General features: G+C 45.4%; 1 protein-coding gene across 7 annotated transcripts in view; it reads right to left on the bottom strand.

Annotated features, from left to right (window-relative positions):
* The window catches only part of HMGXB4 (HMG-box containing 4), a 28,690-nt gene extending 13,888 nt beyond the window's left edge, over positions 1-14,802 (bottom strand). Inside the window, exons 1-6 of one of the 7 annotated variants that reach the window (XM_021081482.1) lie at positions 13,896-13,997; positions 9,251-9,349; positions 8,462-8,610; positions 8,122-8,200; positions 7,900-8,014; positions 6,382-7,337 (exon numbers count right to left, since the gene is read on the bottom strand). In XM_021081482.1, the coding sequence (XP_020937141.1) occupies positions 6,382-7,269 (888 nt within the window). In that variant the 5' untranslated portion in view covers positions 7,270-7,337; positions 7,900-8,014; positions 8,122-8,200; ... (1 more) ...; positions 9,251-9,349; positions 13,896-13,997. Of the gene's footprint in view, positions 1-6,381; positions 7,338-7,899; positions 8,015-8,121; positions 8,201-8,461; positions 8,611-9,250; positions 9,350-11,350; positions 11,392-13,895 lie in introns of those variants that run through there. The other 6 variants (XM_021081480.1, XM_021081483.1, XM_021081481.1 and 3 more) reach the window with 6 other exon arrangements.
* Between the last annotated feature and the right edge of the window lie 931 nt (positions 14,803-15,733).

Here is a 15,733-nt window from a genome sequence, read left to right as displayed (position 1 = left end):
TAGTTACACAAGCTACTTCAGTTCCCTGAGCTTGAGTTTCCCTGTAAGTGAAAACTGGATAATACCATGTGCTCAAAGGCGGAAATTAATCAGTGCTTGGCCCTTCGGTGGGTACTCAGTCACGCTGCTTCTGCAGTGGGCAGGACTCCAAGATGGCGCCCAAGACGTCTGCCCTTGACTGTGGGCAGGACTGGTGAATACGATGGGACCTCACTCCCATGATCATGTTATGTTACATGGCAAAAGGGAATTTGCAGATGTAATTAAGGTCCCTAAGGAAGCTGAATCTGAGTGAATCAAAAAGGAGCTTATCTTGAGTGGCCCTGACCTTATCCTGTGAGCCCTTAAAAGAGGTAAGATCCAACAGCAGATACTCTCCTGCTGGCCTTGAACTTGAAGACAAGTTGTCAGGAAGGAACTGAATGCTGTCAACAACCTGGAAGAGGACTTTTAGCCTCAGATGAGAATCCAATACTGGCCAACATCTGGATTCAGTCTTGTGAGAGACGGAGGAGAGAACCCAGCTGAACCCCATCTGGACTTCTGATCTACCTTTGTGGCTCAGCAGTAACAAACCTGACTAGTATCCATGAGGACACAGGTTCGATCCCTGGCCCCGTTCAGTGGGTTAAGGATCCAGCATTGCTGTGAGCTGTGGTATAGGTCACAGATGCAGCTCAGGTCCCGTGTTGCTGCGGCTGTGGTGTAGGCTGGCAGCTGCAGCTCTGATTTGACCCCTAGCCTGGGAACTTCCATATGCTGCAGGTGTGGCCCTACAAAGACAAAACAACAACAACAAAAATCCAATGAGATAATAAATGGATTTTTTTTTTCGTCATACCTGGGGCGTGCGGAAATTCCCAGGCCAGGAATCAAACCTGAGTCACAGCCGTGACAATGTCAGATCCTTAACCCACTAGGCCACCAGAGAACTCCAGAAGTTGTTTTAAACTGCTTAATTTGCGGTAATTTGTTATGCCACAATAGAAAATTCTTTTCTATTCCCTCTGTATTTTTCAAAAGAGAAGTTGTGATACCCAAAAAGCCAATGCAAGATTTTTAAAAAACAGAATTTCCGGTGAAGAAGGACAGGGTGAAATCATTTGACCTAAACCAGAAAAAGAAGAGAGCAGCAAGACCTTTATTTTAAACATTTCACTTAAATAGTAAAGGTCCTATTTTTAGTGTTCTTCTGGTGAAGCCAGTCCCATTCAGAGATGTTACAGAAGTGAGTTGCGAGTGCTGCATGTCCTTTATTAATTTAATAGCAGCCTCGTAACTCAAATGCTCTAAGTGCTCTAATCCTTTCCAATTCCCCTTTACTGGGTCCAAGACAAAATGAAGCGGCACTGCAAAGACATGAGTTCACGTAGGTTCTGTATTTGGCCATGAGAGGGAGAAAGGGAGATATGGATTGATTAGTCTGGGTAATTCTGCTCTAAGAATCAATTCCTGGGAGTGAGTGTGACAGCGGAAATTGCTGAGAGTTCCTACATGTCTCCCTCAGTCTGTGCAACTCCTTACCCCAGTGATTCTGACGTCTGGAGCTCACATACTTAAAAAAATAACGTATACCAATAACTTCATCTGGTGAAGAGAAAAATCCAGCTGCAGTGGGCTGGCACGTTGGCCTTCATCATGGAGCCTTCCTAAGGGATCTTCAAGGGCAACTAACAATTTTCACCTTATATGTTGACCTTAGAAGCTAACCATTGTGCTCTAAGATGCAACTCCAGCCTGTGAATCCAAAGTTTGCAATTCAAATTTAAGGGTTAAATTTTTTTCCAGGGCATAGATATTTTTCTAAATTAATAGTCAGAAATAACACAAATAACAGGTGATCTCTAGACATACAGAACATTTACACATGACTCTAAATGCAAGGCCAGTAATTCCCCCCTTGAATCTCTGAGACAAGAAAACATATATGACAAGTGAATCACTGTGGTTACATCTGGAATAACATGGGCTCTCCTTTAACAAAATGTCAATATTATAAAAACTTAGTTACTTTACTATTAGTGGCAAGTGACTTGCAACAAAACTTGCAACAAATCCACTTAATGTGATTCACAAGGTTGTAATCTTACAGCCAGAGCCTTCTTTTAAGTGTCTGATGACACAGGTCACATCAAGACCTTCCAAGGCAAAATTTTTTAATGTGTTGTATAAAGCAGTCACACTTAACTTTTTTCTTTTCTTTTTTTTTAAGGGCTGCACCTGCGGCATATGGAAGTTCCTGGGCTAGAGGTCAAATCAGAGCTGCAGCTGCCAGCCTGCACCACTGCCAGCCTGCACCACAGCCACAGTAACACCACACCTGAGCCACATCACAACCTATGCTGCAGCTTATGGCAACACCGGATCCTTAAGCCACTGAGTGAGGCCAGGGATTGCACGTGCATCCTCATGGATGCTACTAGTTGGGTTCTTAAAGCGCTGAGCCACAATGGGAACTCCACACTTAACTCTTAGATCATAGAAATTTTTGAGAAAGCCTGGTAACAATCCTTCTTCGAGCCCATATATAACTCAAGTTTAAGAACCTATTTAAAAGGATAACACATATGGGGGTTAAGGCAAAAAATAATCTATGAAGCTTAAAAATAAAACTTGGCTTTCTTACGATAACAAGAACCCAATCTCTTCATTGATATTCATACTGTGTAGGAGACACTGTTATCAAAGCTTTACCTGTAGAAACTCATCCAACCATCCCAATGACTCTATGAGGTGGTAAGTTCCATTATTACTGCCATTTTATTTTATTTCATTTGCTTTTTAGGGCCGCATACAAGGCATATGGAGGTTCCCAGGCTAGGGGTCCAATTGGAGCTAAAGCTGCTGGCCTACACCACAGCCACAGCCACAGCAGATCCGAGCCGCATCTGCAACCTACACCACAGCTCATGGCCATGCAGGATCTTTAACCCACTGAGCGAGGCCAGGAATTGAACCTGCAACCTCATGGTCAGATTCGTTTCCACTGCGCCAAGAGGGGAACTCCTATTACTGCCATTTTAAAGAAGAGAAACTGAGATCCAATGATTACTACGGAGTGTCAGGGCTACCGTCTGAACTCACTTTATTGATATCCCTTAATCTGTTTTGGCTAGAGGAAAGCATGCCGGGGAGGTAAGATTTTCACACCAAAGCTTTTCTTTTCTTTTCTTTTCGGCCTTGCCCACAACATGCAGAAGTTCCCCACCCAGGGATCCAACCTACACCACAGCTGTAACCAGAGCCACAGCAGTTGACAATGCCAGATCCTTAACTTGCTGAGCCACAAGGGAACTCCCAAAGCTTTTCTTTTAACCATTCTGAATGGAAATCTATTTCTGTTCTCTCTCATAATACACTACTGAATATAATTTAAACATTCTTTCTGATAGTGGAAAGAGCATGGATGCCGCAGTCAGAAAAAGCTGGGTTCAAATTCCTGTTCTGCCGCTAAACAGGTATGTGTCCTAGGGGAGGTTATTTCACTTCTTTGAGCTTATTTCTTTGAAATGGCAATGGTCATACCACACCTCACAGGTTCTTGTGGAAATTCACCAATAAATCATAGATAAAGAATAATTCCATTAGTATAGCTCTTGTTATTACTACTGTAATTTACTAATGCCCCCTTCCTGGAAGGCAGGCCTTCCCGCCTTCCACACCGTTACTTCTAACCTTCTGCTGGCTGGTCTTGGAACACCCTGTGCCTTCACATGCGTTTTTGGTCCCCAACTGAAATGCCCACTCCTCCTTTCCCCCTGATAGTTTCTATTTGGCCTTAAGATTCCGTTCCGGTGCTGCCCCCCCCCGAAAGCTTCTCAGACTCAGTCCTCAGCACTCTGCACACGTCTCTGCTGAGGTTCGACATACTGAACACTTTCCAACCCCTCTTACTACACCCAGAGCTCTTGGAGAGCAGACCCTGTATCTTACTCAACTTTGTATATGAGATGAACTCAGCACCTGATGAGTGCCTGGCATAGTCTAAGTGCAGAATAAATGTACCGAATGCAGAACAAAGACTCAGAATTGTGTGTGAAAAGGACAGTGTGCGCCGTCAGTTGTATTACCTCCTCTGCTTTTCACAACACCCTTGTAGGTAAAGCAGGCTGGGTTCTAGTTCACTGTTCTGTGAAGAAAAGAGCAGGGTCGGAGTGGCCCTGTGACTCGCCTCCCCGGCCAGCGTTCCTTCCCCCAGTGCCCAGGAAGTTTCCTCCAAGGCGCTGGAGGAAGCTCGCTCTGTGACATCTACTTTTGCTCCTTAGAGACCCTGCTTTCTTCCTGGTTAACTGCTTTCCAAATAGGTGCTAACTGCAGAGTCTGCTTCCTAAAAGGTGGGCGTTAACATTAAAAAGCAGAAGAAAACAGAAACACAACCATAAAAGAATAGCTTCTTAGTCTAATATGTTAAGCCAGTGATTGAAAAGAAGATTTTACAAAGATGTTTTCAAGTGTAGTTTACGCTTCCCAAGAACTCAAGATGCAAGGCGCAGTCACCAGAACAGCAGCTATTTACTGAGCGAGCCATCCCTGTGCTAAGCACGCTACATGTGCCACCTAATTTAGTCTCAGTCCCCCCATTTCACAGGTGAGCAGAGGAGCGAGGAGGCACTCTCAAGAGAACAACGCTGGTAAGTAGCAACCAGAACAAGAACCCAAGTCTGCCGAACTGAGTCCAAGCTTCTGGCCACTCCGTTACATCTGTACGTCTCAAGAGGACAAACCTCGGATTCCAGCCCACCACATCAGTTTCCCTCACCCCACTTCCAGCTTTTTTTTCTTCTTTTTCTTTTTTTCTTTTTAGGGCTTCACCTGTGGTATATGGAGGTTCCCAGGTTGGGGTCTAATTGGAGCTAAAGCTGCCAGCCTACGCCACAGCCACAGCAATGCAGGATCCAAGCCACGTCTGCAACCTACACCACAGCTCATGGCAATACCAGATCCTTAACCCACTGAGTGAGGCCAGGGATCAAATGTGCAACCTCATGGTTACTAGTCGGATTCGTTTCTGCTGAGCCACAATGGGAACTCCACCCCACTTTCAGTTTTTGTCAAAGATGTACTGTGGCACTGGGTAACCAACTCTTAAAAGTTCTAGAAAGGAATGTGCTACAGTGGAAAGAGTATAGGCTTGGGGTTTAAGAAACCTCTATTAAAATTCTGGCTCTGTGTCTTTTTTTCTCAGCTTCTCTTTCTGTCCAAGGGGGCTAATAATACCTATCAGACAGGATCACCACGTGTGCAAAAAAGCCTGGGAGAGCTTGGCACATGGTGGGCTCTCAAGAGATGGTACTTCATAATTTGTACCACTTATTGCTGTTGTACCTCAGGTTCAGTTTTACCAGAGAGAGAATTTATGTAATGCCATGACAAGTCCAGTTATGACTCAGAATTTAATTTATTAGCAACAGCAATGTCTGAGTGTATGAGGCATTAGGCCACAGGGCCAGTATTTGTTGGCTTAGAGGAAATGAGAACATTCTGGAAACAGGGAGATAAGTGAAGGCATGGCTCTGAAGCAGCAACATCACAGATCTTATTTATTTATTTATTTTTGCTTTTTAGGGCTGCACCCATGCCATAGAGAGATCCCCAGGCAAGGGGTCCAATCGGAGCTATATAGCTGCTGGCCTACACCACAGCCACAGCAATGCAGACTCTGAGCCACATCTGCGATCTACACCACAGCTCCTGGCAATGCCAGATCCTTAACCCACTAAGCGAGGCCAGGGATCGAATCTGCAACCTCATGGTTCCTAGTTGGATTCATTTCTGTTGTGCCACGATGGGAACTCCTGTATCTTTTTTTTTTCCCCCCTTTTTTTCCTGGCCTTGCTGGTGCATGCAGAGGTTCCTGGGCCACAGCAGCAACCTGAGCTGCTGCAGTGACAACAATGGATCCTTAACCTGCTGAGCCACAAGGGAACACCTGATTTTTTCTCTTTCTACTATTCTGAATTTTTAAATTTCTTAAAAAAAAACAAAAAAAAAAAACCTTGGATCTATTTTTCAAGATGAACACACAGAATGAGTACCTACCTGCTCTCTCAACTTCCCCAGGCAGACAGCGCTGCTGAGTGAAAGAAACTGGGTTTGGCTCCTTCTATGAATTCTAAGGGCCCGTCAGAATAAGCCTCGGTATTGCTAAACCTAAGCTTGGCACAGTGGGAGAACAACTCTATCAAGAAAACCCATGAATAATTAAGATTGCTCCTATTTTTGCACCATTGCCACTATTTTATCCCTTCCATCATTCCAGCGGCTTTACCTTGCTACACTCCCAAGGGTTTGCCCCAGCTGCTTAATTCCAAGTCCACTCACCACTGCCAGGGAAAAGCCTGCTTTAGCTCTTAGCTCATCATACTTTAAAAGACGCCTTACCTTTTCTCCTCTCTCTCTGTCTTTGTCCTTCTCCTCTCTTTTCTTTTTTTTCTCACTGTGTCCATCTGCCTGGAGGCCAGGAAGTGGCAGGGGAGGGGCGGCTGCGCCAGTGTAAGGGAGGCTGGGAGGGGGGGCAGGGGGCGCTGGGACCTCTCCCACTGCCGTGGCGGGGAGCCCTGAACTCCTCTTAGACTTGGAGTGTCGCTTCTCTTTATGCTTCTCCTTGTCCTTCTTCTTTTTGCTCTTCTTCGACTTCTTCTTCTTCTTGATTTCCCGGTAGGAATCATCGATCACCAGCTCCCCCGCCTCTAGCTCCCCACCAGAGGAGGAGTCGGATTCTACCAGAATAGGTTCGAGCCCCGAAAGATCAAGGTTAGCACTGTGGGATTCTGGGAATTGGGAGGCATCGGGCCCACAGCCTTCAGGGCCAGGAGACGAGCGTGGGTCTGAGGAGGATCTGTGCTTCTTCCGGGCCGTTTTTAGAAAGCTCTGTAATTCATGTCCTAGGAGTAAAGCACCTTGCTCATCCCGAGCTGACTTCTTAGAGGATTTTTTCACAGTCGCCTGTTGAGAGGGGTACTGAAAAGACTCCTCGTCAAGCGAGCTGCTTCCCTTCTCCTTTGGTGAGAGAATAAGTTTCATCTTCAACCCATCGGGCTCACGAAGGGTCAGTGTCTCTGTGTTCACATAGAGCGGCTTCATTTTTTTGGATCTGTGGGAACCCCCGTCCTCCAGAGACAGGTCCCCACTGCCTCCGCTTACTTTCTTCCTGTGGTGTTCCTTTTTACTCTCCGAATGGCTTGAGGAACTAGACGACTTTTCTCCCGTCTTTTTGGAGGGCTTGGTGCTTGTTGCCAGAGGCGAAGTGATCGCTTTCAGCAGGTCCATTGCTGTATCAGCAGACTGAGGGCTAGACTTTTTCTTTTTCTTCTGTGACGACTCCAAAGACGAAATATCTAGAAATAATCAAGAGAAGTACTGTCCATATGACAAAGCGATGTCCAACAAGTTTCCTCTTTCACCAGAAACACCCAACTAAGATGAGGAAGAGGCTAACAGGAAATGATTTGAGGGGACACCCTTCAACTGATTCCTAACATTCAGAGAAGATGCCCACGTGCTTCTCGGCTTGGTAGATTCTGCCTCGGACCCTGGAGACCGTTCTTGCCACTAAAGTTGTTTTTCTTCACTGAGTCTTCACAAGCAACCAAAGAGAGTATACCCAGAAGACTGGACCATAGCTGCGGGACTACGAGTAGATACAATTTAGATACACTGAAGACAGAGCATCATCTGTTTCTGCGTTCAGGACAAATCCAGTCTAGGAAAGAGTTAGTCTCGTCAGCTATGTGCATAACACAGCTAAGAAAAACTGGTCTTGTGAGTGGATAGGCGCTGGATTGAGAAGTAACCCACAGGTGCAGGCCAGAGGGCCCAGGACTACACATGGCAAAAGGGATGCTAGATAACAATGGGCACAAGATAAGTGGATGATTGGGGGGAGAAGGAACCTGGTACCTGGTGTATCACAAATGAAGACTGTTCTTCTATGCTGAATCCTCCAAAATACCAGCCCTCCACCTCTCTCCTCCTTCACACTGGTTTATCGGCACTCAGAACAAGAACCACTGTCCTGTTAAATAGGCCACTGAGTCAGCAACATCTGGATCCCTTTCCCCTACCCCGACTCCAAGAACCAGTGATGTGCTTCTCCCGCCTGCGGCCCTCTCCCGTCCTCACCTCCATAGTAGAAATCATCGGAGGAGTGCTTCCTCTTCTTCTTGTGCGTGTCCGTCCCCAAGAAGTAAAGTTCACTATCCTAGAATTAAAGAGGAAGAAGAATTGACCAACGAATAAGAGGATGAGGCAAAGGCAGTTTGGAACCAATCTTGGTTTTTTTTTTTTTTTTGGATGATTTTTGACTTTGTAAAATAAAGTAAAACACAGGAAATAACAAAAATAGATGTGAATGGTGTTTATTTTTCTTCTTAAATCTTTTTCAAAGAAACTTCTTTAAATATTAAAAACTATGATATGAAAATAGTTTAAAATTTTCCTAATTCCAATGTTTAGAATTTACCTTTAACTTCTTCTTGGAAGAATTCCTGACCTGAGCAGCGATTTCTTCCTCTTCCCTTAAAAAATCTTTGTAAGAACGTTTCTTTTCTCGTTGGCTTCGGCCAGCAGCTAGCCCTATGTCCTCAAAGCTGTGGTCACCATCAAAGCAGTCTGAGAAGCACAGGTTCATTTGGGAAAGGAAAGGAGAAAGTCATGTAAGTCACAACCAAATCGCCACGTGTGTAATGTAACAGTCCCTCCATTTCCAAATTAGAATAACGTTATTTGAGAAGTCCACTGGAATACAGGCTAGATCCAAGGGGACAAGAATGTGTCTTGATGACTTGGCTGCAAATATAAGAATCAAACCTGAAGAAACAACGCCTCCATGCTATGCACAGGCCCAAGGTGCCTCCTCAGACTTGGTTTCTGAGTTGTGATTTGGCAGGTGGATACAGACTTGCAGAGGTAAGGCTGAAAGTAAGGATGCATGTGCTGGGCTGCTCTGTGGGCGTCCTCGGTGTGACTCCCATCCCCAGACTCCTGCACACTGGAGCTGGCGAGGACCACGAGTGCTGCTGGGGATCACCCCGAGACTAGAGACTTAGGGTTCGGACTCTCGTGTTGGAACCCTGTCCTGGTTTTCGTTTCCACGGGCCCAGTCTGGGGATGACGTGGAGTTTTACTAGCGCTCTGGAGCATCACTTGCGAGGCCAGGCTGTGATGGCCAGTCCTGGTCTCTACGTCCATGGGCTGCAAGGATTGAAGAGGACACCCCCTTTGGAATGCTTCTCAGGTTAAGGGGTCATACCTTCTTTCTTCACGGAGTCATCATAAGCCATGGCGGTCCTGCAGGGCCTTTGAGAATGGGTCACTGTGTCCAGGCTCCTTCCCGTCTACAGGACCAGGTCTGGGAAACAAAGAAGGAAAACCCTCCTGTAATGCGAAATCACTGTGGAGAAGCAACCTTCCAGGTGGAAATGCGCAGTGATCCAAGGGCAGACTGGAAGGGCAGCAAGAAATAAAGGCGTGTCTTGTCACCTCCTCCTTCTGTTTGTAAATACACTGGGGTTGAAATGGCAGGAAGTGCGCTAGGCTTAATTTGTTTTGATTCATGAATTAAAGCTCTCGTTTGGGGAAGTATTTAAAATACCTCCCCTATTAAAAAAATACCTCCAAATTCATGAGATTTTCTGAAATGCCAATGGACTGACAAGACTGAGACGGTGAAAACCAACATTAAGCCAGAGGGACAGGTTCAACCAGTTACAGAATGCACAGATAAAGCAGGATGCAGAGGAAGATAGATTATACCACACATTCTAGGCCACAAAATCCAACCATCAGAATTGGTGACAGGCTAAAATCCATTGTATTACAGTTTAAACAGAAATGATGAGAGCGTTATAGGGACATTAAAGATCTTGAGAGCAGATTTTTTAAATATGCATTTTTTGTTGGGCTCACTGAATTTGCTCAAAATCATGGAAGTATAAAAGTTGGCACACTTCTTATATTAGTTGCCCATAAAACAGCTTTCGACACTATCAAGCCTTTCTTAAAGTCTAAGGGGAAAATAAGGAGGAACTGCTACTTGTCCACTGGTGATAAAATTTTTATCATTGTGAAAAAGATTTTCACTAATTTGAAGAATTACTGTAACTTAAATGTTCCAAATACTGTCTTAAATTTGTTAACTTCACTTTTTTGGCATTCAAACTTAGAGGTCCATTTTGACTTTGAAGATGACAAGCCATAAGCTGCAAAGGCAAAGCTCTTCAAATACTTTTAGGCCAATGTCACAATTCCTGCAGGAAGTCTCTGCAGGAAATTTCAAAATTATACACTAAATGTAATGAAAACGTCCTCCTCCAGTAGTGAAATGCTTAAAAATTGATGACTGGTTATTTACTTAAATTTTATTTCACCTTCATCACTATAAGCACTAATCACTATGGGGCTTAGAAATGCTGAAGGACACGTCAGCAGACTGCCAATCCCTTCAGGAAGTGGTGTATGTATGGGGAGAGAGAAGATGGGACACAAGAATTACATTTAAAATAAACCGAAAGAAGAAAGACCTACTTATACAGGTCAGGTAAGACACAACGAATGCACAGCAATGACTAAATTGAAAATAAAGAAGTATTACCAAGAGTCAGAAATAGAAATAAGCATTTCTCCACTTCCTTAAGAAATGGAATGAACAATGCACTTGGTCAAGGTAAGAGAAGCCAGACTAAAGTGAAGAAATAAAATGAACTGATTATTTCACAGGTAATTGGAGGACTGCCTGCTCTAAGGGCTTCACAGGAAATGAAGGGGGCTACAGATAAGGTCAGGTCGCATATAGAAACATGAAGAGGCGAAATACATAACACAGCCAGGGCTTCATGTTCCAGCATTAGGCGTGAAACTTTCTTGAATAGAAATTACTGTCATCCCCTTTCCCCTCAAGTGGTGCAACTCCAGGAGAGGTTAGAGAAGCGGGAACATCATAGGGAATTACATCCCTTCATCTGAAAACGGCCCATCCGCACACTGACAGGACAGCAGCGGGTGTATTAGAAGAGGATACGGACCCCATTAATTTTCATAGGCCGATAATGCCAGGAAACACCACAACTTGAGATCAAGTTAAATGTTTTCTAGCCAAATGGATTTTGGCAAAGAACATTTGAGAAATAATGGGGAAAAAGTCTTAAATATTCAAAATCAACAATGTGGCCACTAATCCTCTGTTAACAACAACAAAATGCTCTTCTGTGTGAAGTAAAAGCAGGTCCTGAGACAAAGGCTTCCCTTTGGCAACATCAAAACGAACATAAAACAGAGCTGAACAGCTAACCGTCAGAATAGGAATAAGTACCTCTTAAGGCAGTACGAGAAAGAAAACAATGATGTCACTTACTGGACTGTGAAAAAGTGCTCACGGTCTCATAACTGACTGCTCTGAAAAACAACCAGTGGATGAAAAAAATTGTAAGCGCACACGGAAAATCAGGAGCTGATCCTCAGAGGCACAGAGCAGCACAGAAAACATGTGCTAGTGTTAGCATGAAGTCTTAGAATTAGACCTGCTACGATTTAATTTTTATACAGACACTGGAGAGCAATTGATAAATTACAAGATTAAATAACCTACAGTAAAAAAAAAAAAAAAAGAACAGGGCCTAATGGCAAATCCAACTCAATAAAGAATTGGGACAGCCAAGAGCTTAAAAAAGCTAAAATTAAACACAATGGACTCACTCACAGCTTGGGCAGAATGATGGACCCTGAACTTCTGGGTTCTTTAAAATTGGGATATTTTTGCGGCCCAGGGATTGGTTTTGGTTGCTGACTCATAGAAGAAAGATGAAACCAGATAAAGAAGCCTCAAGCAACAGTGTGGAAGAAAGGCAGAGTTAGGGCAACATTTATATAAGATCAGATGACTCCCCTGATACTCCTTCCAGGCCTTCAATGTTGTCCATGATAAATTCAGAGTTCAGGGCTAGGCAGCAGATTGTGAAGATCAATGAAAACGAAAAAATATTAGGCTGGATATTCACCTTAGAAAACCAAGGCCAGAATTACATTAAACGTTGGCAAATGTAAGACAGGTTTTTAAAGCTCATTCTCCTGAAATCCATCCTTTTGGAGTTTATAGAATTCAATGTTGTCAGCTTCGAGAGGCAGGGAATAATTTTACCATTGTGTTCCTCTTAGTGTGCTAAGAAATGACAACATAAATGGAAATTCATTCTTGAATGTTGTTTATGGAAGAAACATGCCATCATAAAAACGTGTCCTTGGAAAGGTGGAAATTATTAAATGGCTCTTTGGGGACTCTTCTTCAGGAGATGAAAAAGGGGAGGCAGAGTTGCTCTTGCATTTGTAGATTAAATATGTGCGTTAAGTCCAGTCTTTCCTTTCGAGATTATCAAAGTAACCAGGGAAAAATCTAAAATCATCAGATATGGTGCTTTGTTATTTTGAAAGTCCAAATTATAAATGCTGAAAAAAAAAAAAAAAGTTTCAGATGATTTTCTGAGGTCATCTGAGCCCCAGCAATCACTAGCAAGCTTCTTCATCCCACGATGTAAGTTGTGTATTGTACAAGATGGAACAAAGTAAGCCACGGAAAACCCGGCAGTAAGTGAAATCCTGACACCCAGGTCCAGCCGGGGAAGAGAGCCTTGTTCAAGATTCCGCGTCCTCTTCTTCCAGCACTCCTTTTAGGAGCTCAAACTGCCAGTCAGTGCCGGGAAAAGGAAGATGCACATCCAGCTGTTGCCAGTTTCTGAATGGTTGTTGCTGCTGTTACTTCTAGTTTGGGAGCAGGGGATGTTGTCTCAATTTCGTCCAGATTTCCTCCAATCTCAGAACCTGGGGATTCTGAATTCTTGCCATTTCCTTCTCCAAGAACCTACCTATGCAGCACTCACAGCCCCTGCCAGCTCTGGAAACTGCAGAAATCCCGACAGCCTGGGATGGGGATTGAATCCTCTCATTGCAGTGCAATTGAGCGGAACCACGACCACCACACAGATCGGCTGACAACACACATTTCCCAAAAACCAGCGGTACAAATTTTGACAAGCCTGGTCCATTCAACAGGCTGGCTCTACTTTGGAGTCGGTTTTTCATTTATTCTTCTATGGGGGAAGTATAATCAGCCACCAGTTTAGCCATCAGGAAGCAGGGAGAGAAAGGTTTCTCCTTCTCTGCCTGATAGAAAAATAAGGGAAATCTACAAAGTAACAGCTTTGAGGGGAAATGGGCCTGGATGGAGAAGATCCCACTAGGAAGGCACTTCAAACTGGGTCGCACGTCAAGAGTACACACTACACCGGGTTACTGCTACCAAGAGCCCCCAGGGTCACCATTTTTGTGGTCCCCACGGCGAACCAACGGGATTCTCCCGGCAGTTTTGCAGCAACAGCTAGTTCTACAAAACTGTGCGAAGAGGAAAAGAAGAAAGCTCCTTGCATCCTCTGCTGCCAGCCGCGGCCCCGGCCCTCCCGTCGCCCCGGCCCCCTCGCCCCTTGACAGCCCGAGGAGCCCGCGACCCGGGTCCCGAGATGCCCGGCGGCCCCGACCCGGGTTCCCGCGTCCCGGCGGCTCCCGGCGCCCCCGAGGGCGGAGACGGCCGGGCAGGGGGAGGGGCGGCCTCGGCCCGCAGGCCCCCGGGGCGGCCGCACGCCCCCTCCCGGCCCCGCTGCTTTCCCGCCTTCCCCATTTGAACAGCTCCCGCCCGCCTTCCTCCTTAGCCCGCTCCAGCCCCTTCCCGGGGGCGGACTGCAGCCGCTACTCCAGTCCCCGGCTCGGCCCCTGGGCTAGGCCGCGACAGGCCCGGGGCGCCCTCGGGACGGTGTCGCGGGCCAGAGGCGGCGGGTAGCGGCAGGGCTGGGCCGCTGCCGCCTGGGAGTGGGGGCCCAGCTCGGCCTCGTGGGGGCTCCGCTCGCCGCTACCTTCACTCGGTTCGCCCGGATCCCGCCTCAGCGCCGCCGACCGCCGCCATGTTGGAGAAGGAGAGAAAAGCGCGAGCGGCCAGGGAGCCTCAGTCGAGCCCAGAGCGCAGACTCCGCTCGGGAAGGGGAATCCCGCTGGCGCAAGAGCGCCGAGCGCATCGAATGAAGCGCTGGGCTTGCGGAGCTCGGGAGCTCGTCTGTGTGGAGAGTTTGCTCTGTGCCAGGCTTGGGCTTGGAGCTTTACGGACATAATAGCATTTGATCCTTACTGCATCCTTGTGAGGTAGGTTTTGTCACATTTTACAGATGAGAAAGGTTCAGAGGGAAGGTTTAAATGACTTGGCCAAGGATACACAGGTAGTTGAAGTGGGAGGTAGGATACTTCTCCCGTCTTCTGGTTCTCAATGAAGTGCTTTTTTTCAAAATACTCCGCTGTTTTCCTCAAGATATTTTTATACACTCGGTACTGTCTTTGCAAAACTTAGACCAGGAAGATTAATAGCAGTCTGGAATTTAGCATCTAGGTTGGGTGTCTGGTATATTTGGGGTGAGGTGGCAGAACTCATCTTTATAACTGTGCACTGAAAAATAATTTGCATGGCAGATAATCTGCATTTCTCCCCGTAAATTATTTGCATTTAAAAGTTAAACAGTCTGTAGAGAAATGAAGAGATGCTACTACACACAGGAGAGAAGGTTTCATTGTTGTTTCGTTGTTTCTATTTTGCTCTGGAGAATTTAGACCAATGGGTAGATGTTACAGTGTGTAGCTCTTGGTTCAGTGTGAAGATGAATTCAGTCTTCCTGCACAGTTCAATTATGTTTGGCTACTTTGTGAGGTAGTGAGCTCCCTGTTGCCAGAGGAGTCCAAGCAGAAGCTAGTGTCCTAGTTTCTGTAGAGGAGAGAGGTTGGAGATATAGGATGGCTTCTAAAGTTGTGGAACCCATGAAACTCTGCAAAACTATGTGTTTGTGCATTTATGTATTTTTCTGGGGTTTAGATCCCATCAAAGATTAAGAATCCTATCCCAGTAGGCTTTCCATTCCAGAATTAGATGAATGCTTGAAGATGATATAGTCATACTGCTCCCTTTATGGACTTACAAATTGAGACTGAGGAGCAAGGGGATTTGTCTCAGCCCACACTGCCAATTAGTGATCATTGGACTCCTGGTTCAGCGATATTTTTTCCATATTATGCTCTCTCTTCCTCTGCACTGAGTAGATCAGATTGTTTAATCACTGCTCTTCCAACTGTGAAATGCTGAGGTGTTAAAACATATGAGATGGAGTTGTCGACTATATTCCCAAAATATAAATGCAAATAATAATAATAATAAAACTAGTATCATGACCTTCTCCTCAGTCGCCATCCTGCTGACTAAAATGATTGGCAATGTAATTATTGCCATCAATGCCATTACAAAAGGTATAGGATTGCACAGATGGGACACCTTGCCTGACGTTAGGCTTCCCTGCCAGGTATTTAAGAGCCTCAAGAATGTATTTCTTTCTTGTTCTTCCGTATTGGGGGGGGAAGTTTTTAGTTCTAGGTGACAGAAGCCCAATTCAAAGTAGCTCACCAGGAAAGGAGAATTTATTGGCTGATATTATTGAAATGTCCAGGACCTTCAGGTGTGGCTGGGATCCAAGGAGGGAGTCAGATTGGTCTCTGGACATCTCTCTTTGGTGCTTTCTTCTGAGTTGGCTTTATTCTCAGGGCCCCCCGTGGTACCTTCAGCAGACTCCAGGCTTTTTTATCTTTATGGCTAACAGTGTTCCTGGAGAGGAAGTTTCTTTTTCCTAATTCTCTTGATAGACATTATGGGATTGACTCT

This window comes from Sus scrofa, unplaced genomic scaffold, assembly GCF_000003025.6.
Source record: "Sus scrofa isolate TJ Tabasco breed Duroc unplaced genomic scaffold, Sscrofa11.1 Contig1878, whole genome shotgun sequence".
Classification (NCBI taxonomy): Eukaryota; Metazoa; Chordata; class Mammalia; order Artiodactyla; family Suidae; genus Sus; species Sus scrofa.
Note: the sequence above shows the minus strand (reverse complement) of the source record. Positions and strands in the feature narration are given on the sequence as shown.